Source organism: Vulpes lagopus, chromosome 4 (assembly GCF_018345385.1).
Source record: "Vulpes lagopus strain Blue_001 chromosome 4, ASM1834538v1, whole genome shotgun sequence".
Taxonomy (NCBI): domain Eukaryota; kingdom Metazoa; phylum Chordata; class Mammalia; order Carnivora; family Canidae; genus Vulpes; species Vulpes lagopus.
This window is the reverse complement of record NC_054827.1, coordinates 44,959,182-44,986,106: the sequence shown is the minus strand read 5'-3', so window position 1 is coordinate 44,986,106 and position 26,925 is coordinate 44,959,182. Positions and strand designations below refer to the sequence as shown.

The following is a 26,925-nucleotide window of genomic DNA, read 5'->3' as shown; positions in this document are numbered from 1 at the left end:
GGTCCCGCTTCATCTGAGCATCCGCACCCGGCACAGAGGATGCGCTCAGTAACTGTTGGATGCACGCATGGGTGATGGATGGATGATGACGGACGGATGCGTACCTCGGACAAACACACCCGCAAGCTGGCCACCAGGCGGGACCCGGCGCGGAGCCCCTCCCCGCGGTTTCCTGGGGTCCTGAGAGAAGCAGGTCGGGAGGAGGCTTCGGGGAGACGGCCCCCGGCTCCGCCCCCCGGCCCGCGCCGCGGCGCCCTCTGGGAAGTGTAGTTCGCGCCTGCGCCCAGCGGGCCGCCGAGGCCGGGGGTCTCCGGGCGGAAGCCGGACCACCCCTCCTGCAGCGGGGGGCGTCCGGCGGCCGCGCCGTGCCCAGCCTCGCCTCTCCCCCGCTGCCCGTGACCCCAGCCGTGCTTCCTCCCGCGCTGACCTCGGTCGCCGCTGTCGCCGAGGGTCGCGGCACAGTCTGCGGTCGAGGAGCGGGCGCCGCGGGCCGCGCCGGAAGCTGAGCGCGGAGGCTGAGTCCCGGGATGGCGCGCCAGGTAAGGCGAACCGGGAGGACAGACGGACCGACCCACGCCTCGGTGGGTCAGCTGGGCGCGGCGTGGAGCGGTCCCCCGGCGGGGGGGCAAAGACCCCGGCATCCACCAACTTTGGTATCGGGCTGCGCTCGGCCCGACGGGCCTGGTGCGCAGGAGTCTAGGTCCTCGGACGACCCCCGGCGCCCTCCCCAGCCCTTGACCCCCAGTGCCCTGTGCGCGGAGCCTGTCTCCACCTGCGGAAACTCGTTCCTTGGGGTTACGCGTCGCCCTCCCTCGGCCTGGCTTCTTTTAATTATTAGTTATCCTGGGAGCCGTGGGCATCAAGGCCTCAGGGGAAGGCGTAAATCTGATGCTTTTATTCTGGGTAGGATCCTGGATCCTTGGGGGAGGGGACATGAAACAAACTCCCAGGTTTTATCCACCAGGTAAGGTGTGTAGATTCTAGAGCTGGAGGAAGAGCCACATCTGTCACAGCCTGGCAGTTTGGGGGAGTGGTGTGCGGGACTGGGAAGATGCCAGGAAAACATGATGGTACCAATGGGGAGTTGTTGCAGTTCCTCTGGGTGGGCGCCTGGAGCCAGTTCTGTAATTTTGGTGGCCATGAACTTGGGCCATCCTCAGCCAATTGTAGACTCCATGGTTTGGAGGTGGGTTGGTATTGGGATAGCGGCTGGGACATTCTGTGGCCAGACCTAGCCGCCTGCAGCCAGAACCTCCAGTCATTCATGGCCTGCAATCTGGAGAGAAACCAGGAAAACCAGATGTTGTGGGAGCAGGGGCGGCCTTCCTTGCAGCTCTGGCTGTGCAGCAAAGCAGCCCAAGGATACCCTTGCTCGGGTATGCCCACTGGTCCCGTGCTAAGCTCTCCTGCAATTTCCTCTTCTACGAAATGAGGGATTTGGACCACCAGTCCTTCAGGTCTGATATTCCAAGTAGGATGCATCCTCACACTGTGTAGCCTCACAGAGAAGGTAGGTAGGAGTGGCTTTGGGGATTGGTAGATAACAGTCAGAGAGAGAGTTACAGGGAAGGCCTCTTGTCTTCCTATCCAGTGTGACTCCCCAAAGGCCAGGGATGTGTGAGCACAGCCCATAAGTGGGAGCAGCAGGGTGCAGGGTCCAGACTGGGAACCCAAACTTGAGGCATGCTGGGGGAATGGATCTAGGCTGGGAAGGAGTGCGGAAAGATGGACAGGTCCTGTGGGCACCAAAGCTGTGGTTTTCTTGTTGGGCTAGTGACAGGGTAAGGAGGAATGTTTTAGGAGGAACAGCATGGTGGCAGTGAGCTCAGAGGCTGCACAGTTAACAACAGCCCTGGGTCAATCCAGAAAGCTTTTCTCCTGTTGGTTGAGGGAGGGAGGCAGACCTGAAAGCCCAAAGGAGTTGAAGTAGGGCCCAGGGAGGACAGTGGGTCCAGACTGTAAGACAACAGTGTGTTTCCATCCTCTGAGGCAAGCATTGGTGCCTTACATGTTTGCACACTCATGTTTGCTCACTCCCTGATACACATACTACCCACTTGTCCTCCACCTTTTCTGGGCAGAGGGAGGCCATTGATTGAACCACCTATTCTGGCCATAGTCAGTTCCCATTTCCATTTCATAAGAACTTTGTTTTGGAGAATTTGTCTTGAGGCTAAGATGGTGAAAGACCTGGAATCCATCTCTTCCAGCTGTCTAAAAGAGTTGGGTATATTTAGCCAGGAGATAAAGAGGCAAAGTCAGGAGTAGCAGTGTGCTGAAGAGCCCATTCTGTGTAGCTGGAGGTGGCAGGCTCTGACCTGCAGGTGGACGTCAGGCAGACAGATTTGGCCATGTAACACTAATAGCCCTTATTCCATCCCAGTATTTGTTCTAGCCTCTTTTCCTATGTTGATTCACTTACTTTTCACAACATCCCTGTGCTGTAGGTCATTATGATCCTGATTTTATAAATGAGTTCACCGAGGCCCAAGTGGGTTAAGTAGTTTAGCAAGGTCCCATAGCTAATATGGAGCAAAGCAGGGATTGGAACTCTAGCAGTCTGGTTCCTGAAGTCCAGCCCTAACTCCCATGCAGTAGCTCATCTGTGTGTCCAGCACTTCTTTTTTAAGATTTTATTTATTTATTTATTTTAGAGAGAGACCGAGTGCAGCGCACAAGCAGGGGGATGGGCAGAGGGAGAGGGAGAAGCAGATTCCCTGCTGATCCCAGGACTCTGGGATCATGACCTGAGCTGCAGGCAGATGCTTCATCAACTGAGCCACCCAGGCACCCCTACATCCAGGATTTAAATGCCACATTGGGCCAGTGATAGGACCAGCTGCTGGGAATGTGGTGAGCCACCCATTACTGAAGGAGAAATTCTCTTCAAGGAGGAATTGAAGAGCCATCTTGTTTTGGGTGGAAATCAGCATTAAATGATCCCTGCCCCGGGACACCTGGGTGGCTCAGCATTTGAGTGTCTGCCTTCCGCTCAGGGCATGATCCCGGGATCCTGAGATCAAGTCCCGCATCAGGCTCCCTGGGAGGAGCCTGCTTTCTCTCTCTGCCTATGTCTCTGCCTCTTTTTGTGTCTCTCATGAATAAATAAATAAAATCTAAAAAGAAAAAAAAAGATCCCTCCCTTTAAAGTTCTAGGCAGTTGTCTGATTTCTGGTTCACAAGTGCACAGCATTTGAGAGCTGGCTACTGGGAAGAAGGAGGGCCAAGCCTGTTTTCAGGGGTCTGTGCCCCAGCATATGTTTCATTTCCAGCAGGGCTGGGCAGGCCTCCAACCTGTGACAGGGCTGCAGTGCTCCTCTGGCCTGTGGCTCTGAACTAAGAATTTGTCAGAGTCACAGGAGGCTTGAAAACCTAGATTTCTGGGCTTACTGCTGATTTAGTAAATCAAGGATGGGGCAGGGAAGTCAGACCTAATTAAAAGGAACTTGAAGTCAATCATTTGAACCTAAAAGCACTTTTATTTTTTCAGTCATTATGTTCTAAAAAGCTTCTGATAAGGCCGAGGAGAGAGTATTTTTCACTCCGTTTGTTAAACAGAGAACTTGTCTGCTGACATCTCGGGATAAACTAGCTCCCCAGAACTGTCACATGGCTCTGCTGGGTCCTTCCTCCTATGTTCCCCGCCCCAGCCAGAGCAGTGCCATTTGGACTCTGCCATTTAGCAGTGTCAACAGGAACATTTCTTTGTACTCAAGATCTGCCACTACAAACTTTACTGGGTAATGATAATTTCTAAAATTAGATGTTTGGGGATCCCTGGGTGGCGCAGCGGTTTAGCGCCTGCCTTTGGCCCAGGGCGCGATCCTGGAGATCCGGGATCGAATCCCATGTCGGGCTCCCGGTGCATGGAGCCTGCTTCTCCCTCTGCCTGTGTCTCTCTCTGCCTCTCTCTCTCTCTCTGTGTGACTATGATAAATAAATAAAAATTAAAAAAAAAAATAAAATTAGATGTTTGATGCTTGTTTTCTTAAGGTGTACCAAGATTACTGGTGATAGTCACAATTAAGCAGAGCAGAAAAGGCACTAAGATCTCAGTTCAGAGATCCCAGTCCTAGACTTAGCGCTGTGATTTTTCTACCAACTGGTCTGACCAGCTGCCTGCGGAGATCCGCCTTGTTAATCAACGAGAGCTCTGAAATGCTCGGAAAGGAAGGATCACACTTCTGATGTTTGGGTACCTTGACAATAGAGCCTGTGAGGACACATCTCAGTATCTAGCAGAGTGCCAGTAACCTGTGAGTGTTCAAGCTTGGTTCAAGCAGGTAGAGCCAAGGTAGGCTGAGTGTCTCACATACCTGGACCACATGTAGGATAGCATGTGTCAGGGAAACCTTGCCTTCAGAGAAGTAGCCACATGCCTGTGATCTCCGGCTGTCACTGTCAGATGGGAGATGTTCAGGCTGGCTTCAGTTCACATGAGCTATGTCCCATAGAGAGGGCACAGGAGATTATCAGCTAATATCCCGGGCTGGGGAAGTGGCCTTGGTAGAAAGAAGATCCTCCATGCTCAGTAGCTGATATCAGCATGACCTTCCCTGGAGCTCACTTGGACCTGGTGAGCCAGCCATGTGTTGTGCTACCAAAAGGTAAAGAGGAAACGAACCTTGTGGCCACCCTGACTGGTCTCTTCTTACTGGCCTCCTGGGGGTGTGTTTTGGGTAGAACTCTTGTTTCGAAGGTACAGAGCCTGATGTTGGTAGGGCACCCAGACTGTACATGTCTGCCGGTGGCTCGGGCCCCCTCCTGCATATGGCTAATCTTTCCTGTGGGGTTGGTTTGACTAGTTTCCGGATCCTGGGGACACCTTATTTTGTTCTGGTGTATTGGCCAGAGTGGGAGTTTAATAAATTTTTGTGTGGCAAACAAAAGACAGCAGAATAACTAGCCCACTGGCCCTTTCCTGCCCCTCCCCACCTTTCCTCCTCCAGAGCAGTGGGTGAGTGGGGTGATAAATAGGGGGTTCCAACCTTGTTCACTGACTCTGGGATCCTCTTCCTTAATGTTGAAAACTCCCCCGAACCCTACATAGTTGTATACTTAGTACATTCAGTTGTAGTGTTTGCAAATATTTTAAAATCAGTTCAGTATTACTTTTAAAGGGTGTGCACGTACTCATCACAACAGCATCTATGTATGTTTAAACATAGTGACCGAAACGTTCAAGCAAAAACACATGTGGTTAGCCAATAAGACAGTGTTTGTGCCCATTCTGACACTGGGCCAGTTGGGACAAGTCTGAAGTTCTGGGACTACTGTGCAGATGAGGACTTTCTGACTGAGGTGTCCCCCTGCTCCATCAGCCCTGACGTTCCCCAGCCTAGGAGAGAGAGAAGAGTGGGAGTGTAGCTGGGAGGAGCAGAGAGACCAGAGAGCAGAGCCAGGCAGGTGGGCCATGAGCTCTGGGATGGAAGGGAGTGGCTTGAGCAATGGGAAATGAGGTTTCAAACCTAGAACAAGGCTGGGCCATGAGGTCCCCTGCCAGGTGGGGGCGTACTCTGAGCCCTCAAGTGTCTGTGTCTTGTCAGGAAATATAAGGGGACCCTGTATTGGGGCCCAAGTCCTTCACGAGGAGGACTCCCAAGACTCAGCATAGACTCATATTCACAGCTGTGATTTGTTACAGTGAGAGGACACAAAGCAAAATAAAATGAAAGGCACATTGGGCAAAATATACAGGAGACCAGGTGTGAGCTTCCAGAGTCTTCTCCCAGTGGAATCACATGGGATGTACATAATTCTTCCGGCTAAGTTGTGATGGCTGGTGTGAAAGGTGGTCTACTAAGGGAGGCACCTGGCTTAGTCCGTAGAGCACGTGACTCTTAATGTCCGGGTTGTGAGTTCATGCCCAACATGGAGCCTACCTACTTTAAAAAAAAAGGAAGAAAGAAATGAATGAAAAGAAATGTTGTCTACCAGGGAAGCTCACTAGAGACTCAGCGCTCAGGGTTTCCATTGGTGGCTGGTCATGTGGCTATTTCCACCTAACACAGACCAGAGTCCCAGAGCAAAAGTAGATGCCCAGCATGAACCACGCTGTGCAAATAGTTGGCCCAGCAAACCACCCTCCTGAAATCCAAGTTCCCCAACAGTAGCCCAAGGCCAACCTTGTAGGGACAGTGGCCTCAGGCCTGATCCTCTAGCTATTCCGCATAGACCCTACCATTGGCTATGTTGTATCTGTCCAAAGTCCAGGAAAAATGGGGATAGCTCTTTGAGAGATGTTTTTGAGGGTGTCTGAATGTGTTCCTGAAAGGGAGCAACTATACTTGGGCTATCAGGGTGGAGATGACTTCCAGAAGGTCTGCTGGCTGGCCAAGTGGGCAGGAGGGCATTTGGGAGCCTCTGGACTGAAAGCAGGTAGTCTGTGGATAGGCTGCCTCCAGCCAGGTGTGTGGACAGGGCCCTGACCAATTCAGCAGGAGAGTGGAGGGCAGTTGTGACCATGTGGTGGTGCCAGCTGTCAGAAGGTAAGAGGTGTGTGGGGAGCAGATGCCATCAGTGACAATGCCAAGGTTAGCAGCGATGGTTTTTATTTTGTAAAATATTATTTAGTTATTCATGACAGAGAGGCAGAGACACAGGCAGAGGGAGAAGCAGGCTCCATGCAGGGAGCCTGATGTGGGACTCGATCCCAGGTCTCCAGGATCATACCCCAGGCTGAAGGTGGTGCTAAACCGCTGAGCCACCAGGGCTGTCCGCAGCGATGGTTTTTAAAGTTGCCGACTTGAGTTGATGAAACAAGGCAGTAGATTAACTTCTTTGTGTTATTAGGAATGTTTTCATTTTGTTCAATAATTTTAATTACAAAGAGTTTAGCATCTGTTTCTACAGCAGAGGGACCCTTCCCATAATTGATACTCTGCTTAATTTGCACGAAGTTCATTTTTGCTGTAATTTTAAGTGCATGCCTCTCAGACGCAGGTAATCTTTTAGGGTCTGATCACCATTTTAATGCCCACATAAGGATGATTTTTAAAGAAGTGAGGACAGAATGTTTCTCATGTCTTACAAAGCAGGGGATACTGTCCAAGGATGATCCGAGGTCTCTTCAGAGCCCTTCCTTGCAGAGTGGGCCACAGGCTGAAGAGCTGCAAGCCTACAGGGGTGAAGAGTGGAGAGGTCAGGGAGGGGGCCAGAATGGGGGAGTGTGGCGACCAAGGCATGGAGGCCTGGATGGGTTCCTGCAGTGCATAGTACCCACGGGCTGCACGGGCTTGGTGGTAAAAGGTCATGGGGGTCACTGTGGCTGGCCGTGGCCCTGGAGGTCAAGTTCAGCCGGGGAAGTGAGGGCAGGCTCAGCCCAGCACGGGCCTGGAGTCCAGCAGAACAGCTGGACACCAGCACTGACCTGGCTGGGCCAGAGGGTCTGTAGAACTGTGGCCATAGGATTTGGGGTCTGAGGATCAAGGGCCACCAGTACAGGTGCATTGGCTGCTGGTTTTCTTCATTCCCAGTCACACGGCCGTCTGTCTGTCCTGGTACAGGAGGATCTGCCTCCTCTAGACTTGCCAAGCTGTTTGAGGTGTTTTCTCTCGCTTTCTTCCTTGTGGGGCTGGGAGGGGCCGCATAAACATTTTGCTTGCTTGATTCCTGGCTGTTGGGTCATCCCCCACTAAGAGTATGGAGTGTTTGGTTCCTTATCAGACTTACCTGTTTTATGTGTATCTTGTCTTAATGTTGTAGTGATAGGAACCCAGGGCCTTGCACATTCAAGGCCAAGGTTGCTTATTACCTCCAGTAACTCTCCAGCATGGTGACTTTAGGGCTGGCTGGGCTTCCCAGCCTGGAGTTGACCTTTTCTTAGGCCCAGGCTGAGGGTCACGGAGTGTGAGGGCTCCTGGGGGGTTGCTGTAACAAAGAACCACACCAGGCAGGCTTTACCAGCAGGTGGATTCTCTCCCTGTGCCAGGGAGTCAAAACCAGGGTGGTGATGGTGGGGCGGGGGTGGAGGGGTGGGCTCCCTCTGAAGGCTCTAGGGGACAATCCTTCCCATCTCCTACAGCCTCTGCTGGTTCTGCCTTTTCCTTGGCTTGTGGCTGCGTCATTTCATTCTCTGCATCCATTGTCACCTGGCCTTCTCCTCCCTGTGTGACCCTATTGCTCCTCTTCAGCTATATCTGTGAGGAACATGTTTCCAAATAGGGCCACGTTCATGGGGGACGAGGGGAGGGACTTCAGCATACATTTTTGGGGACACAGTCCAAACCCCAGCACTGTGTCTTGAGCACATTCCCGCCCTGCCTTCACCTGCTCCCACCCATCAGGCCCGCACCATACTCTCACTGCTCCCCACTTCCTGGTGGACACCTGGGGACACAGAGAGACTGGTGGTGCTGGGAGGGAACCCCCAACTCCCCCGAGATTGTGCCCACAGGTGTCCGTGGCCTTCCAGGACCTGGCGGTGCGGTTCTCCGAGGAGGAGTGGCAGCTCCTGGGCGAAGGGCAGAGGGCACTCTACCGGGACGTGATGCAGGAGAACTATGAGACACTGCGCTCCCTGGGTAAGGAGCGGCCTGGCCCCGCTGACAAGTGACAGGAGGCGAGCGATCCAGGACCAAGCCAGTCCTGAATCAGCCAGGGCCTGCCAGGCCTTAGTCTCACCAACAAAATGAATGCCATCTGAGGTGATGTTCCAACAGCCTCAGACTGACCTGGGGGCCTCACTGATCTTTTGTTCCATCGTTGTTTTGATAGCCTGCCCCAGGGTTCTGGGTAAGATTCAGTTGGGGCACTCCAGAATGGGCGGAACACTGAGCAGCCTGGTCTCTGAGCATCTGGTGGCCCCACGGTTCTTGAGGTTTGGAGGACCACACAAACACACCTGTAAACAGGTGCCTGCGTGGTTGTGGTAGGTGGGTGGAGGCCGACTTCCATTCCCAGGGGGCTGTGCCTCCTTCTTTTCTTTCCCAGGGACAGCTGAGCGACTCCCCCTCTCTGCCTTCTTGTCTCCTACGGAGCCTGGAGGAACCATGGAAGGCAGGAGCTATGCTGGTGAGGGACAGGAGCCTCCTAGGGGAGGAGGCCCCCTGGGTGAGTAATCTTGGCAGATGAGGGACAGGCCATTTTGGGTATCCTGGTCCCCCTGGGCAGCCTTGTCCCTTCCACTGTGTGGTCCTCAGCCCCTGGCTCTACTCCTCAGGGAATGCTGTGACCTCAGCCCTTGCCATGCTGTATACCCAAACCTCTCTGAGACCTTTCACCCTTTGCCCACTTCCCTCCCTGCCCCCCAGTGTGAACAGTGTGAACCTGGAACACTGTTGCCATTGTATACAAAGCCAGGAAGAAACCTGGGGTCACTCTTGGAGAGCGTCCCCTACTCAAGCCCTCTTCCTGCCACCCACCATACAGAGCCAGCTGGCAGCTCCTGAGTGCTGCCACAGGGCTGACTTCTGGAGGCCTTGGATGGGGGATGTGGCCCACGGGCCTAGCCCTGGTTAGGCTGGGAGGGTAGGAGTGCCAGAGGGTCTGGCTGGTGGGAGGGAGCAGCTCTCCTTGGCATTCCCCTCCAAGAGGTACCGGGTACCGAGGGACAGTACCTGGAGTTCCCAGCCCCTGGTCCTGGCTGTCCCCTGGGGCAGATCCTTCTCACTTCAGGGACCTCAGTTTTTCCTTTGCTGCTACTCACGGAAATGCTGGTTTGAAGTTGTGCGCAGAGCGTGAGTGCCAAGCTGACAGAGGGCGTGGGGGTTCACTGTGGCCTCTCCAGCAGGAGGAGCACCCCCGCACAGCCTTCACCTCACCGCCCTGGTGCAGCTGGTCAAGGAGATTCCAGAGTTCCTGTTTGGGGAGGTCAGCCCAGAGGGCGAGAGTGGGAGTGGAGCTGTCAGCCTGGACAGGGAACGGGGCAGCCCTGACGGTAAGTCAGGCGAAGTAGAGTCGCAGCTGGGTGCCGGGTGCCTGCCTAGCCCCGGCCAGACCCTAGCTAGGGTCATCTGTTGCACAAATGCCCAGTAGCACGTCTGCCCCCAAGAAGGAATGGGTCATGGGTGAGACTGGCTCCTGGCCTTTCTCGTGCCCATTTCTCCAGGGCTTCAGCCACACCATCAGGGCTGTGTGGCGGGTGAGGTCAGTCCCTGTTCTTAGATGAGGCTGTGCCCCATCAGCATGGCCAGTGGGGCCCAGTCCCCCCACCCCAGCCTGTGCTCCTCCCACATCACCAGACTCTTGGTCCTTAACCCTGCTCTGTTCAGCTGGTGCTTTCAGCTCTCAGACTATACCTCCTCGAGGTGTCTGTCCCCACCAGCCCTGGCCCTCGAGCCTGCTCAGTGGATGGTAGATGACCCAGAAAGTAGGGGTGAGGTGGTCTCATCAGAACAAGACTCTGAATCAATGTTTCAGAGCCCAGGAATGATGATGCAGAGGATGCTGACATCTGGGTCATTGTAATGGAACAGGGCAAGGAAGGCCCAGATGGGACAACTTTGGGGGCATACCCCTTGCTGGGCTTAAATCTAGCTTCGGGTGTCCTCCTCCTCCTCCCCAGTAGCAGCTGTGACCGTGGAGACTTACCCTCTCGGAGGCTTGCTCAGCTGCCTTCCAGAAACACCTACTGGCTGGCCCAGCATGGCTGCCACATCCAGCAGCAGCTCATCATCCAGTGGCCTGCCTGGAGCCGGTGGACAGGGAAGCCCCCTCCCCATCAGTGAGTGTGACCCAGCGGGGCCAGGCCTCTGACCCTGGAGTCAGGCAGACTGGACTCTGTGCTCTCTTCATTGTCCCTGGAACTCAGTTTCCCTTATTGTTAATGCGGGCCAGCTCCCCAAAGAGTAGGACAAAGGCCCCTGTCTGTAGACCAAAGAGGAAGTGTGATGCTTGGCCCCTGAGCAGTCTCTCTCCCAGCCCTGCTTGCAGAGCACCGCAGGCCTAGGGAACATGCAGGCCCATCGGCACAGGAATACACTTGTGTGCACCTGCTCTGAGTCTCAGACCTTCTCACCAAGGCAGCCCCAAGAGCAGAGGAGGGCAAGGGCAGCCACTAGAATTTCTCTGTAGAGTCTGATTGTATTTTAAAAGATTCTTGCAAATTTTGTATTTGTTGGAATATCTGTTTTTTTATTTAAAATATTTTATTTATTTATTTTTAAAGATTTTATTTCTTTATTTGACAGAGAGAGAGTGAGTGCACAAGTGGGGGGAGCAGCAGAGGGAGAGGGAGTACAAGACTGGGTCCTGCGTGTCAAGGCTGCTGGACTCACTTATTGAGCCAAAGTCAGAGGCTGGAACTGGGGGGCTCTGGGTTATTCAGAGCAAGCAGTCTTGGTGTTTAAAATATAATGCCTGTGCCAGGACAGACTCCTGGGATAAGCCTGCAGAGACTGACTCTGCCACAAATGCAAGTTTCTAGGACTTGGCTGCCCTTTGGGGATGGGATAGGGGGCAGGGACTAAGAGGCCTGCCCTCTATCGGGACCGATCTGGGGCAGTTCCTCTCAGTCAGGAGCTAGGGTTAGAAAGACCTTTCTGTCTCTCCTTTTTTTTAAAAAAGATTTTATTTATTTATTCATGAGAGACACAGAGAGAGAGAGAAAGGCAGAGATACAGAGGGAGAAGTAGGCTTCATGCAGGGAGCCCGATGTGGGACTCAATCCCAGGACTCCAGGATCACACCCTGGGCCCAAGGCTGGCACCAAATCATTGAGCCACCCAGGGGTCTCCTCTTTCTGTCTCTCATGTAACAGAAACTGCTGACAAACCAAGAGTTACAGAGAAGGAAGGCCCAGAAGCCCTAGCTGGGGAGCCCAGCCCTCCTACCTCTAGCTCCAGCAGGAAGAAGGAGAATGGAAAACAGGAGAGAGGGACCCTGGGGACAGGTGAGAGGCTGGCTCTGCTGAGAGTGGGGTGTGCCCTGAAGCTGAGCGGGGAAGGGAAACAGGTATGCTCAGTTCACACAGGTGTGTCAGGCCCCCTGACAGCCCTACGCAGCAGGTGTTGTCCCTGTTCACACAGGTGGTCTTGCAGGTGCCATAGGACTCTCTCCTGGGAACAGCCCCCTGGAAGGCCTTATCAACTGCCTGAAGGAAATCCTCATGCCTGGGCCCCAGCACCCTGAGGTGTCTCCAGGCTTGCCACCTCCTGTCCCTGGCCAGGGCACCTCTCAGCTAACCAGAGTGGAGCTGGGGCCTGGGAGCCCACCCTGGGAAGGTGAGTCCCTGGGGACCTGTCTCCTCAGGCCAAGGTTTCTGAAGCCTCTGAAAGGCTCGATTTGCCTTTTTGTAGCTGTTTCTCTGTAAGTACAATGTCTTCCCAAAGGAACCTTCCCAACACGCCTGCTCCACTATTTCCTATTTCCTATTTCCAGATCCAGGTGGCTTTCTTAGCAGAATGACATTTGGTCAGCTGGTAGAAGGAAACTCAAAAACACTTTTCCCTGGATCCTTTTGTGATTTTTACTTGTCCTAATATGGAACCTCTCAGGAGGAGCTGCTGAATGTCACTTTGCATTGACTCTAAGTGGGTGTGTAGAGTCGGCAGGGGGCGGGAGGGACTGGGTGGTGCAGTGGGGGCAGGAGCCCCGTCCTGGAGCCTGGTGCCTGTTAGCTGCAAAGACTAGGAAAGCCTCCTGAAGCTTTTGAGGCTTGGTTTCCCCATCTGTAAAAGGGGATACTTGTTCCCACCTTCAGGTACAGTGAGGCTAGGATACAGTAATATACATGTGTGAGTGAGTGTGAGAAAAGCTCGGTCCTCTGCAGAGAGAAGCTCCGAGGGCAGATAGGGACCTGTCAGCTCACTTCCTTTCCCGTGTGCTGGCAGGGACGCCACGTGCCCTACCTTGGTACTGTGCTCTCACATCTTCCCTCCCTCCAGCTGTCTGGTTTGGGTGTGAAAACAGGTTGTTTTTTTGTTGTTGTTGTTTTGTTTTTTTTTTAGATTTGTTTATTTATTTTAGAGGGAGGTGGTGAGGAGAGGGGCAGAGAGAGAGGGAGAAAGAGTCTTAGACTCCTCACTGAGTGTGGAGCCAGACCCAGGACTCTATCCCATGACCCTGTGATCATGACCTGAGCAGAAACCAAGAGTCAGGTGCTCAGCCGCCTGTACTGCCCCTGCGCCCCGGGACAGGCATTTATAAACCAAACACCAAGAAGACAATGGCCTGTGCCAATCTAAATGAGTTGCAAAAAGACCCACATTTCCAGATTTCTGGCCCTTACCTGGATTGTCTACCTTTTGTTGTTTGTTGTGACTGGGCTCAGGGTGAAAATATGTTCCTGTTTCCTACAGTGAAGACAGAGGCAGTTTCTGGGGCTTGTCCCCTTCAGGGTCTGCTGAACTGTCTGAAGGAGATCCCGGAGGCTCGGCACAGACGTTCTGGCCCCTCAGGAGTGGGGGACCCACAGCTGCAGGAGGATCCAGGGGCCTGCCAAAGGAATTCTGGAGGTAAATGCCTGTGGCTGGGCAGGGATGGTCCCAGGGCCACCCCCCTCCCCTGCTCCAAGCAGGGCTCCACATCAGGCCCTCAGGCCCTCACCTCCTGTGTAGGTCAGAGATGCTGCGTTAGGGACTCTCCCTGTAGACAGAGCTGGGCATGTAGGAGGTGTTTCATCTGTCCGTGCTCATGATCCAGGTTGGCTGTTAGAGGAGAGCTAAAAGTTCCAGAAGGGAGGAAGTGTAGGCAGGGGAGGCTGAGAACAGTGCTGGCCCCACAGACCCTTGGGGCATACTTTTGAATTGGGCGTTCTTGTCATGTTGTCATGTTTATGTGGACTGGGGTAGCATCTCCATACACTGCAGCTTCTCACACTGCTGAGAAAGGTGAGTTGAGACAGGCTCACCAGCCTTGGAGGAAAGATTTGGTGCCACTGAGGAAGCCGATGTGACATCCCTCAGTAGAAGCCTCTGGAGGCACCCCAGAGGGACCAGGGCATGATGGGAGGGTGAGTTGCTGGTATTTAATGGGTGACCGCCTTGGAGCTAGAGACTGCTGTGGAGGCCAGGGGCTTTGGTCCTGACCCTATAAAGGTCTCATGGGGTCTTCCCACAGGGCCCCGACCCCTCCAGACCCCTCCTCCTGGCCCTGGTCCTGGAGCTGGCCATGTGCTGTCTGTGGTGAAGATGGAAGACGGCTGGACCCAGAGCCCCCTGGCACCTGCATCCTGTCAGCTCAGCAAGTGGACCCACAGCCCCTCTGCTACCAGCAGCCAGGGGGGTGACGGAGAGACCAGAGGGGGCCAAGTGCCCAGCTGGGGCCCCGTAGCTCAAGGTGAGGCCTGGGGGCATCTCTCAAGTCTTCCAGTGGGATTCTCGGCCCCACCGAGGCTCTGCTGGCTAATGGAGGGAGGACCTGGCTGTCCTTCTCAGGCAGTGACTTCCCCTCTGTTCACCCATAGCCGCCTCATCCAGGAGCCTTCCGTTGTAGAGACTCTTGTTTTACAGAGATTTCCTATCTGTCAGGAAGCTGGCCCCACTACATAACATGTGGGTCTGTCCACCCGGCCCCTGGGCTGGGGTACAGATCGTGTCATTACCCTGCAGGACGAGAGAGCTAATCCATGTCCCCCTCAAGGGTGTTATCCCTGAAGAAGGCAGGTTGGGGCAGCCAGCCTAGGGCTGGGCCAGGGGAATGTGCCTGAGATGGTGATAGAGCCATCTCCCCTGTCCCAGCCAGCAGTGCCTCGAGCTCACCCCTGGAAGCCCTGGAGGCCTGTCTGAAGGGCATTCCCCTGAGTGGGTCGTTACCTCCCCAGCCGCCGGCAGCCTCTGGATTCCAGAGCCCTCAGCCAGGAGACCCCGGGTCCCAGAGGCCCCAGCTACAGTCCTGCAGATCACACAGTGAAGGTAAATGGGGCTCTGGGCTCAGGGTGCTGAGGACGCTGGTGGGTCCCCCGCTCCTCATCCTGGGCCTCTGGAGGTGCATGGCCTTCCTAGCTTCTCACTGATGCCTCTCCCCAAACAGTTCCAGAATGTGGTGGGAGCCACTTAAACTCTTCTGGTCTGCCACCCCCTCTGAGGGCTCTTACTTGCTTTCCAGCCCCATGAGACCAACATATGGGTTCATGTGGGTTTAACTAGTGCTTGAGCCACTAAGCTAAGGGGAGACCCTGTGCGAGATCCTCTGGGGTAGGTGTCCTTGGTGCCCACTCACAGCCCAGGGCCCAGGGGACCACCTGGCTAGTGGCTTTCTCCTGATGTCAGCTGTGCTGTTTCCTGCAGAGGTGACTGTGGGGCCTCTTCTGGCTCTGAGTCTGCAGGGCTATGTGAGAGGCAGCCCCATCCTCCCCTCAGGTCCCCACAGCACCCCTCCCAGCTTCTCCTCATCCAGCAGCACCGATGGGGACCTGGATTTCCAGAGCCCTGGGGGCAGCCAGGCGCGTCCGCCTGGAAAAGGTGAGCTGGCTGGCCTGAGGCTGGGGTCAGTCCTGGGGAAGGACGAGAGGGCCCCCTGCCCGCCATCATGTCGGACCCAACCAGCCCAGGCTGCTGTGCCCTCTGGAGCAGAGCCGGGGGTGTTGGGGCAGGAGCAGACACAGGGCTTGTTGCAGGGTGGCAGTGGGTCAGGGCGGGGGGGAGGTGGAGGATCTGTTTTAGTGACTTGGCTCAGAAGGAGTAGGACAACATCTAAGATCCCTTAAAAAATAGAAGGTCGTCTCCTTTGTGACAACTCTTTCCTTATCCCAGACACAAGGAAATGCCTATAACATCAAACTGATGTTTTCAACTTAGGAAAAAATGTCCTGAGTTCATGTAAAACCACCCTAAGGAATGTCTCTGGTGACCCATGTCTCTCCTCAGCCCCCCGCGTGGAGGTGTCCGTGGTGAGCTGTCACACCTCTTTGGAATCTTGCAGGACTCTCTAGTGTCCCCTCTTGACCTTTGCCCCCACTCGAATCTTTGAGCGCTCTTGGTCTGCCTTGTCCACAGACACCCGGTCCCCTGCTGCTCGCCTCCAGACCTTGCGTCATCTGTTGTCTGCAGAAGGCCTGGAGCTGCCCCCAGGACTCTGCCCCCGGCTGGCTGGAGCCTACAGAGCGGCACTGGGGCCTCCCTGGTGCCCATGGCAGCCTGGACTCCTGCGCCCGGCCCTGGCTGGCCCTGGCTGTGGGGGCTTTTTCCTCCCCAAGTGCAGCCACCTTTTCTTTTTTAACTTTTAGGGTTTTTAAAATTTTTTATTTATTCATGAGAGACACACAGAGGGAGTCAAGGACACAGGCAGAGGGAGAAGCAGGCTCCATGCAGGGAGCCTGATGCGGGACTCCATCCTAGGACCCCAGGATCATGACCTAAGCCAAAGGCAGGCAGACGCTCAACCACTGAGCCATCCAGGTGCCCCAAGTTTTGGTTTTTATTTTTTATTTTTATTTTTATTTTATTTTATTTTATTTTATTTATTTGTTTATTTAAAGATTTTATTAATTTATTCATGAGGGACACACACACAGAGAGAGAGGCAGAGACACAAGCAGAGGGAGAAGCAAGCTCCACACAGGGAGCCCGATGTGGGACTTGATCCCAGGACTCCAGGATCATGCCCTGGACCAAAGGCAGGCGCTAAACCGCTAAGCCACCCAGGCGTTCCAAGTTTTGGTTTTTAATAGGTGATCCCAGGGTTTTGTTCAAAAGCTGCAAACGGTTATAGAGGAGAGGTGATGTCACCCCCCCACCCTTATCCCCACCCCAAGTCACCACAGCTGAGTCCTCTTACCTTTCTGGGCATTCCCTGCATGGCCCAGTGCTGGTTCCCTCACACAGCCGGTAGTGTTATATACACACCTCCACCCTGCTTTTTATTTTACCATTTGCCTTTGGCATCTTCCCGAATTTTCTCTGCATGTTTCTTGAACACTAGCAGCACCCCGTTCCTCCTAACCGCTGCACAGTGTCCATCCATAGGGGTTAGCATGGTGCTTGTTTGCACAGCTCCTGTTGGTGTACTTTGCTTCCTAAATAACGCAAACCGCAGGAGAGTTCATGCTGCCTTCTACAAGCTTTCAGCCCAGCTCCCTCTGCTGCCTTAGAACTCAGGGTAACTGCATTTGGGGTTTCTTATAGTTGAACTTTCCAGCCCCATGCCGCAGTCTGAAACTCCCATTCTCTCTCTCTATGCCCTGTCGGCCCCGCGTCAGCAAACGCCTTCAGGAAAGAATGTGGCCACCATGTCAGCTTATGTAGAAAGGGCTTTTCCTTTTTTGGACTTCTGGTTCATCTACTTCCAGCTGCTTCTACAGCTCTGTCACTAGAAATGGGATATTTGCGATTTTTTTTTTTCTCAAGTTGTGAACACACTAGTGTTGGCCTTCTCAGCTTGCTAAATCGTACCTGTGGTGAGGGCACCTGTAGTGTTTCCCTCTGACCAGGCAAGGGAGCCTTATGGCATTTGGTCCTCTGTGGCCGGGGCAGCATAGTGGCAACCATCCCAAGGTGGAGCAGGGTGTCATGAGGGAGCCCAGCCTGTGCCTGTGGCTGATCACCCCTGTCACCGCCCACTGACCAGGCTCTGTGGAGATGGTTGGGACAGGTTGCTTTCTTTCAGGGCCAGGCCAAGGAGGTCTGCCCAGAGCCAGGACTGACCCGTGTTTGGGCCCAGGTGCCTGGCGTGACAGGTCCAGTGCCCTGTGCCTCCTCCCATGGCCCCAGCTTCCCTGGACATGAGGGTGTAGGCAAGGCGCCTGGGCTTTGTGGAGGCTGACCTCTGACTACCCAAGATTGCAAATGTTGCAAATGTTCTTCTCCAGGAAGCCCAGTGGGAAGCTCCCCGCTCCAGGGCCTGGAGAACTGTCTCAGAGAGATACCAGTGCTCAGGCCACAGTCAGCCTTGTCCTGGTCTTCAGCAGGGGACAGGGGGCCACAGAGAACAGAGCCCAAGAACTGGACGGCGGACAAGGAAGGTAAAGCACGGCTTCCCCAGCATCTGAGCAGGGAAAGGCGACTCTTGCCCTGCCAGTGCCAGCCCTGCTTCCCCATGCAGATGGCAGGCCCACAGCCAGCCCTCAGAGGAGGAGATGCTCTGGAAATGGCCTGGGCAGAGGCTTGTGTGAGGCCATGAAGCCAAAGGGCGTGGCCAGCATCTGGGTGGTAGGTGGAGGCAGGGCAGGATACCCAGCCCCACTGTCTGCTGCTCCAAGTCCAGGCCTGAGCCAGGGCCTTGGCAGTGGAGTATCTTTCAATCCTGGCTATGTTGTCCCCGTGTACCTTGGTCCAGAGCAGTGGCTGAGCTGGGGGGCCTCCAGGAGTCCAGGGGGCTGGGTATGGGATAAACAGGTCCTGGGAGATTGAGGGCGGCTCCCGGGAACACCTGTAGGGCTGGCATGTGTCCCACACCTGGAGCTCCTGTGCCCAAGAAGCCAACAGGGGCAGAAGCTGTCCTCTGTCCAGTGTCTTCTTGCATCCATGCCCCACAGGGCTGACAGGCCTCTTGGCTTCTCATTCAAACAGGGCTGAGAGGCGAGGCCTGTGAGCCAGCCCACCTGGGACAGGGGCAGGGAGAGGCCCCCACCAGGAGCTTCCGGCTGGCCAGCCCACAGGCACTCACCTCTAGCAGCGTCCCCGTCCCTGTGTGCTACCAGCGAGGGCTCAAAGACCCTGGGGTTCCCAGGCCGGGGCCATGGAGGTGGCTCCAAGATGGTGAGCTGACATCTTCCCTGGTATTTGGTGGCACGTCTTCCCTCCCAGTAAAATCTTCGACGAGGGACTAGATTTCCTGTCCGTCTCCTCTGTCCCTCACATTGCAGCCCAGTGCCCCTGGCTGCAGTGCCCTGAGGTGTGCTGGAGGAAGACCAGAAACTCGATCGCTGAAAGGACAGGGGAGGACGGTTTCCCTGCAGCCACCGGGTTTCTCTGGGAGACGACTGATTATCTGCTTTGTTGTAGTAGCTGCTGGGGTGGTGGGGTCTCCCTCTGCTGCTGCTCCTGTGCACTTGGAGCCATGTTCCTTCCTGGGCCTGCTGGAGCAGGCTGGCAGGGTCTGACTCATCTGGATAAACGTGGTGTTTCTAAATGTTCCCAGAAGAAAAAACTGTCCCTGGGGGGCTTCCCGTGGATGTGACTGAGTCTCTGCTCTTGGACCAGTAGTTCCGAGTGAAGTGCCTGCCTCTAATCCTGGGGCCTGTCTGGAACCAGTCTGTTAGAGGCTGATACCAGGAACTTGAGACTTCAGGAATGTTCCCCGCTGGCTTTCTAGAGCACCTGGGAAGCTGGCAAGGGCGAGAGCTGTTCAGGGTCTTCCCGAGCTTGGGTGGGGCCATTAGCTGACCTGAAGGGGGACCAGCTCTGCATGCCTGTTCATGAAGGCAGAAGGTCCTCCTGACCATCGCCAGGCTAAGGGATAGAATGTTCTTCTGTTGTCATTTGCCCAGGGGCAGCCATGAAGCCCTCCCCACTCCACTGTCTGGAGAACTCTCTGAAGGGGATCTTGCCTGGGAGGCCCCTGCGCTTTGCCTGCTTGGCAGGTCCCAGCCCCAGCCCCAGCCCCGGCTCCAGCTCTAGCTTCAGCAGCTCAGAAGGAGACGAGCTCTGGCAGCTGTTCCCACAGGGTGAGTTTGCGGGGGACAGAATAGGCCAGGGAGCCATCCCTGCTGGGGGATGTAGCCACTGCTCTGACACCAGCTCTGTGTTGCCAGAGAGGGACCGCCTTCCCGGCTACAAGGGTCCTGGCCCTCTGTCCCCGCGCCCTGGCGGCGCCCCCACTGGCAGCAGCCCTAGTGAAGGCCCAGGGAGAGCAGAGCCCAGGGACCACTGCGGCCTCAATGCAGGTGAGCGCGGGGGCTCCTGAGAGAGGGCCTGGATTCTCGCTTTGCCTGGCTCTTGTCATAGTTGTCTACTTTTGTCATGCTTGAGTTCCCTGTGAGTTGTGCTGTGTCTGTGAGAGAAGGTCGGACATAGGATCCCAGGATTGTTAAACAAGTGAGCTTCATTAGAGGGCAATGAACTTAAGGTGTGTACGTTCTCTCTGACACATACACATTGTATGCGCTAATAACATCTATATGCATATATACTATCGGTCCCAGCCTGTCAGTAGTGACACTCTCAGCGAGGGATGCCTGAGGCACTTGCCCAGCCCATGTCCCTTGTAGGGGGCCCCATGGACGTTTACCATCCCTGGGGCTAGTCCTTGTGCTTCTTATGACCATTGGACATATGTAAGCAAAAGCCATTAGGGAACTTCGAGGAATGGGATTTATTACCCACAGTCCCGGAGGGGCACATGGGGTGGTCGCAGCTAGAGAGCTAGAGGAAAAGCAGGCATGGACCTGGGACTCTACCTTTATTTGACTCAAGGGTGGGGTGTCTGGGTTTGGCGGGTTCACTCTTTACCGGTGAATTTAAAGCATCAGAGCAGGAATTAGGGGCACAGCGAGGGAGAAGCGGGATTGCTCAGGTGGCCAGTTATCTAAAGCTATGTCACCCTAGGCCTTCTGAAAGAGGGATATCTATGGGTCGGCAGGGATATCTATGGGTCGGTTCCCTGTCGGGTGGGTTTGCGAGTCACCATGTCACGCAGCTGGCGATGTTTGTCTGAGATGGGTGTCTTCTGAATGGATAGCCCACCGATCAAAGGTTCAAGTCAGGCACTTGCGCTGCGTGTCCACACGTATGTATGTATGTAAGACGATGATGGTGATAGTAATGTGCATTTTCAAAATTTGAAAACAAATGAAAACTGTGTCAACAGTGAGGTTCACCCACCTGGGAGGATTTAGAGGTTGTCCTGTCAAGAATGCCAGAAATGTGTCTGCTCTCCCAGGCAGCCTGGCTCCTTAGTCCAGGCCTGACCCAGTGTGTCTCCCAGCAGGAAGAGCAGAAGAAAAGACAGGAGGCAGGTCCCAGTTGCCCTGGAGAAACGTGTACCCAGAAACCCCGGGCCGGCCTGGCCCTCTGGGCAGTGCTGGAGGAGGTAAAAGTGGGATAATAGTTAGGGAAGGGAACTCCCCACCTACTCAGGCCAGTGGCTCTATGTGGTCCTTGGCTCCTGCACAGGCCCGGCCGTACCAGTGTTCCTCATGGCTCAGTGGGTCTAGTGGGACATGGCAGAGGGGGCTGGGCACAGAGCAGTTTCCCATGGCCTACGGGCCACCCCCAGCATGGGGCCTGCAGATCACCACCCTCTCCATCTGCCGCTTCTGGCCCCCCGCAGTAGAGCTAGAAGTGTCACACCCTTGCTGTGGAGGACTCCAGAAGAGTCCAGTCCACCTTCATCACATATGCCCTGGGGGCCCATCAGCCAGGGTTGGACTCCCTGAAGGGCCCAGTATATCTGTCTTGCATCCTATTTAACCATTGTTTGAGAAGCTGAAAGTTCAATTTTTAAAAAAGAATTTTGAAGACTATTTATTTGAGAAAGAGCACATGCATGCAAGCAGGGGGTACGGGGGAGAGGAGGGAGAGAGACCAGCAGACTCCACGCTGAGTGCAGAGCCTGACTTGGAGCTCCGTCCCAAGACCCTGAGATCATGAGGAGTCCCAATCCAGAGTCAGATGCTTAAGTGACTGAGCCACTCAGGTGCCCTGAAAATTCAGTTCTTTTGAGGCTCTGTCCCAATATCCACGCATCAGAGTGGGTCTCCACAACTCAGGTGGTCTCTGCTCTTTCTACAGGGGCAGCTGTGAACCCCTGCCCTGCCCCTCAGCCGGAGAAAAGGCCTGGGCCGGGCCCCAGCAAGCTTCTCGGATCTGCCCATGGTCCCCTGTCCTGGAAGCCCAGGATCAGTGAAGAATCCAGGGGTCTGGGGCCTGGAAATGGAAGACCAGGTGTTGCAGGTGAACCAGTGGCTTCAGGAGTGCTGAGGGCACAGGGTGGTGGGCAGGGGGTCAGCGTCTACAGTGGTCACCCATCTTCCTTCCCTCCTGCTCAGCTCCTCACGGGGCAGGCTAGCCAGAAGCCTGGGGAAAGCTTTTACCTAGCACCCCTGCAGGCTTATTCGGGTCACAGGTAGGAAGGGTCTCACCTTGAACTCCAGGTTGCTGTTTTGTTCAGTGTTTTCCTACAGAAATAGCTGGCTTTTTCATCAAAGCCCACAGGTACTTTTTAGAAGCAAGGATACCAGGGTAGATAATGCCCAAAATCAAAGTCTGGCGTTTGAGGAGACTTTTCTCGAGAGATGAGGTAACAGGCCCAGTAATGGTGAGCAACTTGGCTGAGGGCATCCCAGGAGCCAAGAGCTGGGCTTCTGTGTCACACCTGCCATGAGGAAGCTCCTCACTGTACACTTAGAGGCCCGGAGGGGGTGTGTGGGCCCGGAGGGGGTGTGTGGGGCTTGGGCTCCAGCTCCCTGTGGGACCCACACCCAGACCCTCCCACCGGCGGCTTAGTGGGGCCCCAGTGCTGTCTTCCAGGTTCTGCTGCTCTGAACGTGCAGTGCTTTCCTGAGAGCACTGAGCTGTCCTGAGGTGACCCCACCCCTTGCCTCCTGCTCAGATAGAAGTGTACCTGCCACACAGCCAACATCTTTGCCCTTAGCTTAGCTCCTTCCTGGAGAACCTGGCCAGGTAGCACTCCAGCCACTCTGTGGTGCTCCAGGATCCACTTCTCTGTTTGAAGCCTGGAAGTACAGAGAGGGGGGCAGAGCTGGGTTGGGGTGCAGATGGGAGGGGGGCAGGGCTGGGCTGGGGTGCAGAGAAAGAGGGGAAAGCAGGCTGCCCCACCAGTCCCTGGTAGTAGCAGGGCTTTCTTGTGATTTTTGCCTAGGGTGGAGGCCAGTTCCAAGGGGCCTTACAGCAAAGGATTAGGTGATTTAAAAAAAAAAAGTAATTTAAGATCTAAAATCTTGTGACTCTGACCTCAGAATGGAGGGGTAGAGGTCAGGAGGGACGTGCTGATGACCAGCAGCCCTGGGTACTGACCAGCCCCCTGCTTACCGCACTAAAAGCCTCCCTGCCCCAGGCCGGTCTGGCCATCCTGGGCTCCTCTCCCACAGGCTCTCCGGCCTTGGCCTCCTGCTGTCCACTGAGCATTTCCAGACCCAGCCTAGTGACCTGGTAGGGCAGGGTTAGGTGGTCTGGGATGCCACTTACTCTCAGAGGTGTCACAGAGAGCTGCTGAACCTTTTCCTAGAAGGTGGGCAGGCCATTTACCATCCTAGGAGAGTTTGAGACCCAGGCTGTGGTTTATCCTGTCCATGAATTTGGGGAGGAGCCAGGAGATGTGCCACCTTTGATGCCATGAGCACTGGCATCGACATTCCCAAGCCCGAGTTACTTCGTCCCACCTGAGGCTGGGCCTTAGTGGGTGGGGAGGATGCTGAAGGGGCCCCCCAGGGGGAGACAGCTCTGACAGCCCAGGAACTCTCATCTTGTGTCCCTGCTCTGGTTTTAGCAAGGACGCACGGGAAGCCGGCTCCCAGAGGCCTGCCTGAGCCGCCCCCTGTGGCTGCCATCCCTCCGGCTTTGCCTCAGGCACCCCCGCAGTCCTGCCCCTGCGGAAGTGGTCTGCAGCCAGAGCTCCGCAGCCTTGGCGCTGCCCTCTCAGAGAAGCTGGATCGGCTCGCCACGGCCCTGGCAGGCCTGTCTCAGGAAGTAGCCACCATGAGGACCCAGGTGGATCGGCTCGGGAAGCGCCCCCGTGGCCCTGGGTCCAAGTGCCAGGCTTCCTGGCCATGGGCCCCCTCCCGGGGACCTCGCTGGTCTAACGGCCCTGCTCACAGACACCTGCCCTATTGGAGGCAGAAGGGCCCCACCAGACCGAAACCAAAGATCCTGCGTGGTCAGGCGGACGGCTGCAGGGCCGGTGACGCCTCGGGCCTCTCCAGAAGGTTCCGCCCGGTATCTCAGCTGCCGCCAGATGCCCCCACGGCAGAACCTTCTGGGCCCAGCTCCAGCCCTTCCCAGCAGCCTCTCTCCTCAGCACGCAGCTGCCGTGCTGGAGTGCCTGTGCCTGCCTCCCTTGGACACACGGGGGGTCACCAGAGTCCACCCCTCCTTTCAGTGCCTACTGCCTTACCCCCACAGATGGCTTCTCTCACAACCAGGGGAGATGCAGAACCACGGTTTGCAGCAGTGGTGCCACCTGGGACCCTCAGCTGGCCCAAGGATGCAAGCAGCCTGATGGCAGGGGTCCAGAGAGCCTGCGAGGAGGAACTGTGGGTCCCGAGGCGGGGGACCCCTAGCCACCTTCTTCAGCAGCTTCGTCCTGCTGATGATGTCCCGACCCTGCCCCCTTCTCCTAGGGGCTGTCCCACCCCCTCAACCTGCTCCAGCCGAACCTTCCCCGCTTCCGGGCCGTGAGGGGGCTGGGTGTTCTGCCACTGGCCTGACCAGCCCTGACCCCAGGACGCTGTTTGCTCAGGGAGGCCACTCTTTGGTGTGCATCTCAGCCACGCCTCTGGCCTTCTTGGCTCAGGTTCATTCAGATGCTGCTTCCCCAGCTTGTCCTTCCCACTGGGACAGCCCTGGCTTGCAGGTGGCTGGGGTGCCCGCGCGTATATGCATGCCACGTTTTCCTGGCTGCTCCAGCGGCTGCCCTGCCTCCTTGCACCTGCCCTTCCTGGTCTCAGCACTAAGGAGGGCTCAGCTCTCCCTTTCCTGGTCAAGAGGGGCTGTGGGTGTTCTTTGGAGAGAAACCTGCCCCTTGGTTGATGCTGGATTTGCCTGCAGAGTCTAAGTGGAGAAGTAGGGGTACCAAGGGAAAGGCCCTCAGCTTCTTGGAAGGGGCCCCGGTGCAGCTGGACCAGGGCCGCCATCGGTTCTGTGACCAGGATGAGCATCCAGTGGGCTCATCTGCTTGCCTCTGTGCGCCCTCGAGGGAATTCAGTCTCTGGAAAGGTGGGAAGGTCGCTGTGGAACGGAATTCCCAGATGGGCCCTTGGGTGAGCAGTGCGCGTTCCAGGGCCCACGGACCACAGCACAGGTAGTCATTCATGGCCTGGAGGCCACAGTCTGAGGTCAGGGTGGCGGCAGGGCAGGTGCCTGCTGAAGCAGTGAGGGAGAGTCTGCCCCAGGGCTCCCTCCCGCTGTCACTGGTCCACTTGTCCACCCCCGTACGCACGACTCGGGATACTGCCTCTGTAGGGACCTTGTTGGACTCAGCTCATGCTGACGCCCTCACTGTGACTTGACCTTCCTGCTGTTAGGTGCTGGGACTTAGGACTTCAACATGAATTTTGGGGGCACAGTTCAAACCCTAACACGTGTAAGAGACTGGGTTATGCCTTCTTGAGTTTGTCTTGGGAGAAGTGAGCATGGCTAAGGCGTCTCTAGGCCAGAAGGACCTGCCTCATGTCCTTCCCCAGGGTCAGCTTGTTCCCCCCCGCCAGGCTCACGTTCCCACTTCCATCCTAATTAAATGTGAGGAATCCTCGGGAACTGTCTGTGTCCAGGTTGCTGAGGCAGGGCCACCCTGCTGGGCTGATGTGGTCAGCTCTGTTGTCAGGGAACACAGGTGCCACTGCAGAGGCGCAGGCCGGCTCCAGGCCCTACAGGGGCTGTAGCCCCATTGCACAAGCAAGGTCCTTTGGCTGCTGTGCCTGGTCAGGGGACTGGGGACGCACACAGGGCCAGGCCCATGCTCCTGGTCGCCCCTCTGGAAGCAGCACCTGCTGAGGTGGGAGGGAAGGGAGAGGGCCTGGGGCTGACAGTCTGTCATGGGGTAGGGCGGGGTGGGATGCGCAGGGAAGCATTGAAATGTTTCCAGGTCAGGAGTAAGTCCTAAGATGACTGTCTCAGAAGCTGAGGTCTAGAAGATCACAGTAGTAAGATGTTTAGAATAGGCAGTCTCTTCACATCTAGCCATACTTGATAAAAGAATAAGGAACAGAAAACTTCTAGACTTTCCATTCAAAGACCTCAGGAAGAGGAGTCCGTTGCTTTTCAGGCTTCAGGGACCATGGAAAGAGTAGGACAGGGCCGGGAGGGGGCGAAGGGTGCAGTCAGCAGGAAGAGGTTTTGTGCACTCCTCCCCCCTTCTCAGCAGCGGTCATGGGGGTGGCCCAGCACCCACCTTTGAATGGCATCTTAAGGTTTTGTTTGTGGACCTCCTGAGTATCAGCCATCATACAGACCCTGCACGGCAGGCGTAAAGGAGCAAACGAGCTCAGAGGGTGTAAGTGACTTTGCATTTGCACAGCTTGTCCTTGGCAGAGCCTGCAGGGGCACCCCTGTCGGTGCTTGGCAGCGGGGCACGCGCCCTCCTCTGCTGGGTGACCCTCCTGCCAGCCTTCACCTGCCCTGCAGACAAGGATGTTCAGGGTGAGCCCAGTCTGAGTGGTCCAAATCCAATCCCACCGTACATGAAGTTTAAGTTTTTTTTTTTTTTTTTTAAGAATGTGGAAAACAAGTAATAAAATGAACAGTAAGAAGCTTCCTGATCTGTGTGTTCGTCTCACAGGTCCACTGCCGCCCAAGTACAAAACCCTCTTTCAGTCGTTAACTGGAAAATCTAGAATCACTAATTTGGTAGAAAGTCTGTGCGGTTTAGTATAATGCGCGCATCTCCTTCACCTACTTCACGAGGAAACGTGGTCCCCTTTGGTGAGAGGAAGAGAGGGGCTATTTGGGACTCAGGAATTTCAGGCCCCAGGGGTTGGGGCTTAGTGCTTAGAGCGGAGAAGGCTCCAGCCCTGCCTGCCCCTGTGTAGTCATTCCTGAAGTAGTTTGGCCAGTGGCTCCTGGTGCACCTGGATACAAACCTACCCCACATTTCAGGGGTCCTTGAAGTCTTCCCTCTGCTGCCTGCCAGAAAAGCAAGAAGGGGCTTAATCTATCAGAATCAGAGCGGGCTCCCCAAAGCCTCCAGGCCTCAGGCCGGTCAGAGGGTCCACTGGAAGAGGGGCTGTCGTGGTGGGGGGTGTAAGAACCACGGTTTGCTGCCTGCCGTGTCCCCTGATGTCACCACTCCCTCCCAGGCCAGACTTGACTCCACCTTTCCTCCACCTTTCATCTTTCTGTTCCAGATGTGGCTTCTGTAAAGAGCCTACAGTTGGCTTTTATTTTTGAATCCAACTTGACAAATTCTGTTTAGTTAGAGACCTTAATCCATTTA

The 26,925-nt window shown here is 55.5% G+C and overlaps 1 protein-coding gene across 16 annotated transcripts; it reads left to right on the top strand.

The window, feature by feature from the left end:
• The first annotated feature begins 276 nt into the window (after positions 1 to 276).
• On the top strand, positions 277 to 26,925 carry KRBA1 (KRAB-A domain containing 1). Of its 16 annotated transcripts, none has more exons than XM_041753013.1 (18): positions 277 to 539; positions 8,396 to 8,522; positions 8,932 to 9,051; positions 9,731 to 9,877; positions 10,508 to 10,663; positions 11,699 to 11,830; positions 11,967 to 12,161; positions 13,239 to 13,394; positions 13,999 to 14,217; positions 14,619 to 14,792; positions 15,168 to 15,341; positions 17,687 to 17,839; positions 18,387 to 18,575; positions 19,307 to 19,483; positions 19,571 to 19,702; positions 20,743 to 20,847; positions 21,549 to 21,710; positions 23,266 to 26,925. In XM_041753013.1, the coding sequence occupies exons 1-18, from the start codon at positions 528 to 530 to the stop codon at positions 24,171 to 24,173; spliced, it is 3,438 nt and encodes a 1,145-aa protein (XP_041608947.1). In that variant the 5' UTR covers positions 277 to 527; the 3' UTR covers positions 24,174 to 26,925. The 16 variants fall into 16 exon arrangements, with proteins under 16 accessions (XP_041608947.1, XP_041608946.1, XP_041608950.1 ...); XM_041753012.1 differs by having other exon boundaries at positions 10,505 to 10,663; XM_041753016.1 differs by having other exon boundaries at positions 9,728 to 9,877; positions 10,505 to 10,663; positions 15,240 to 15,341.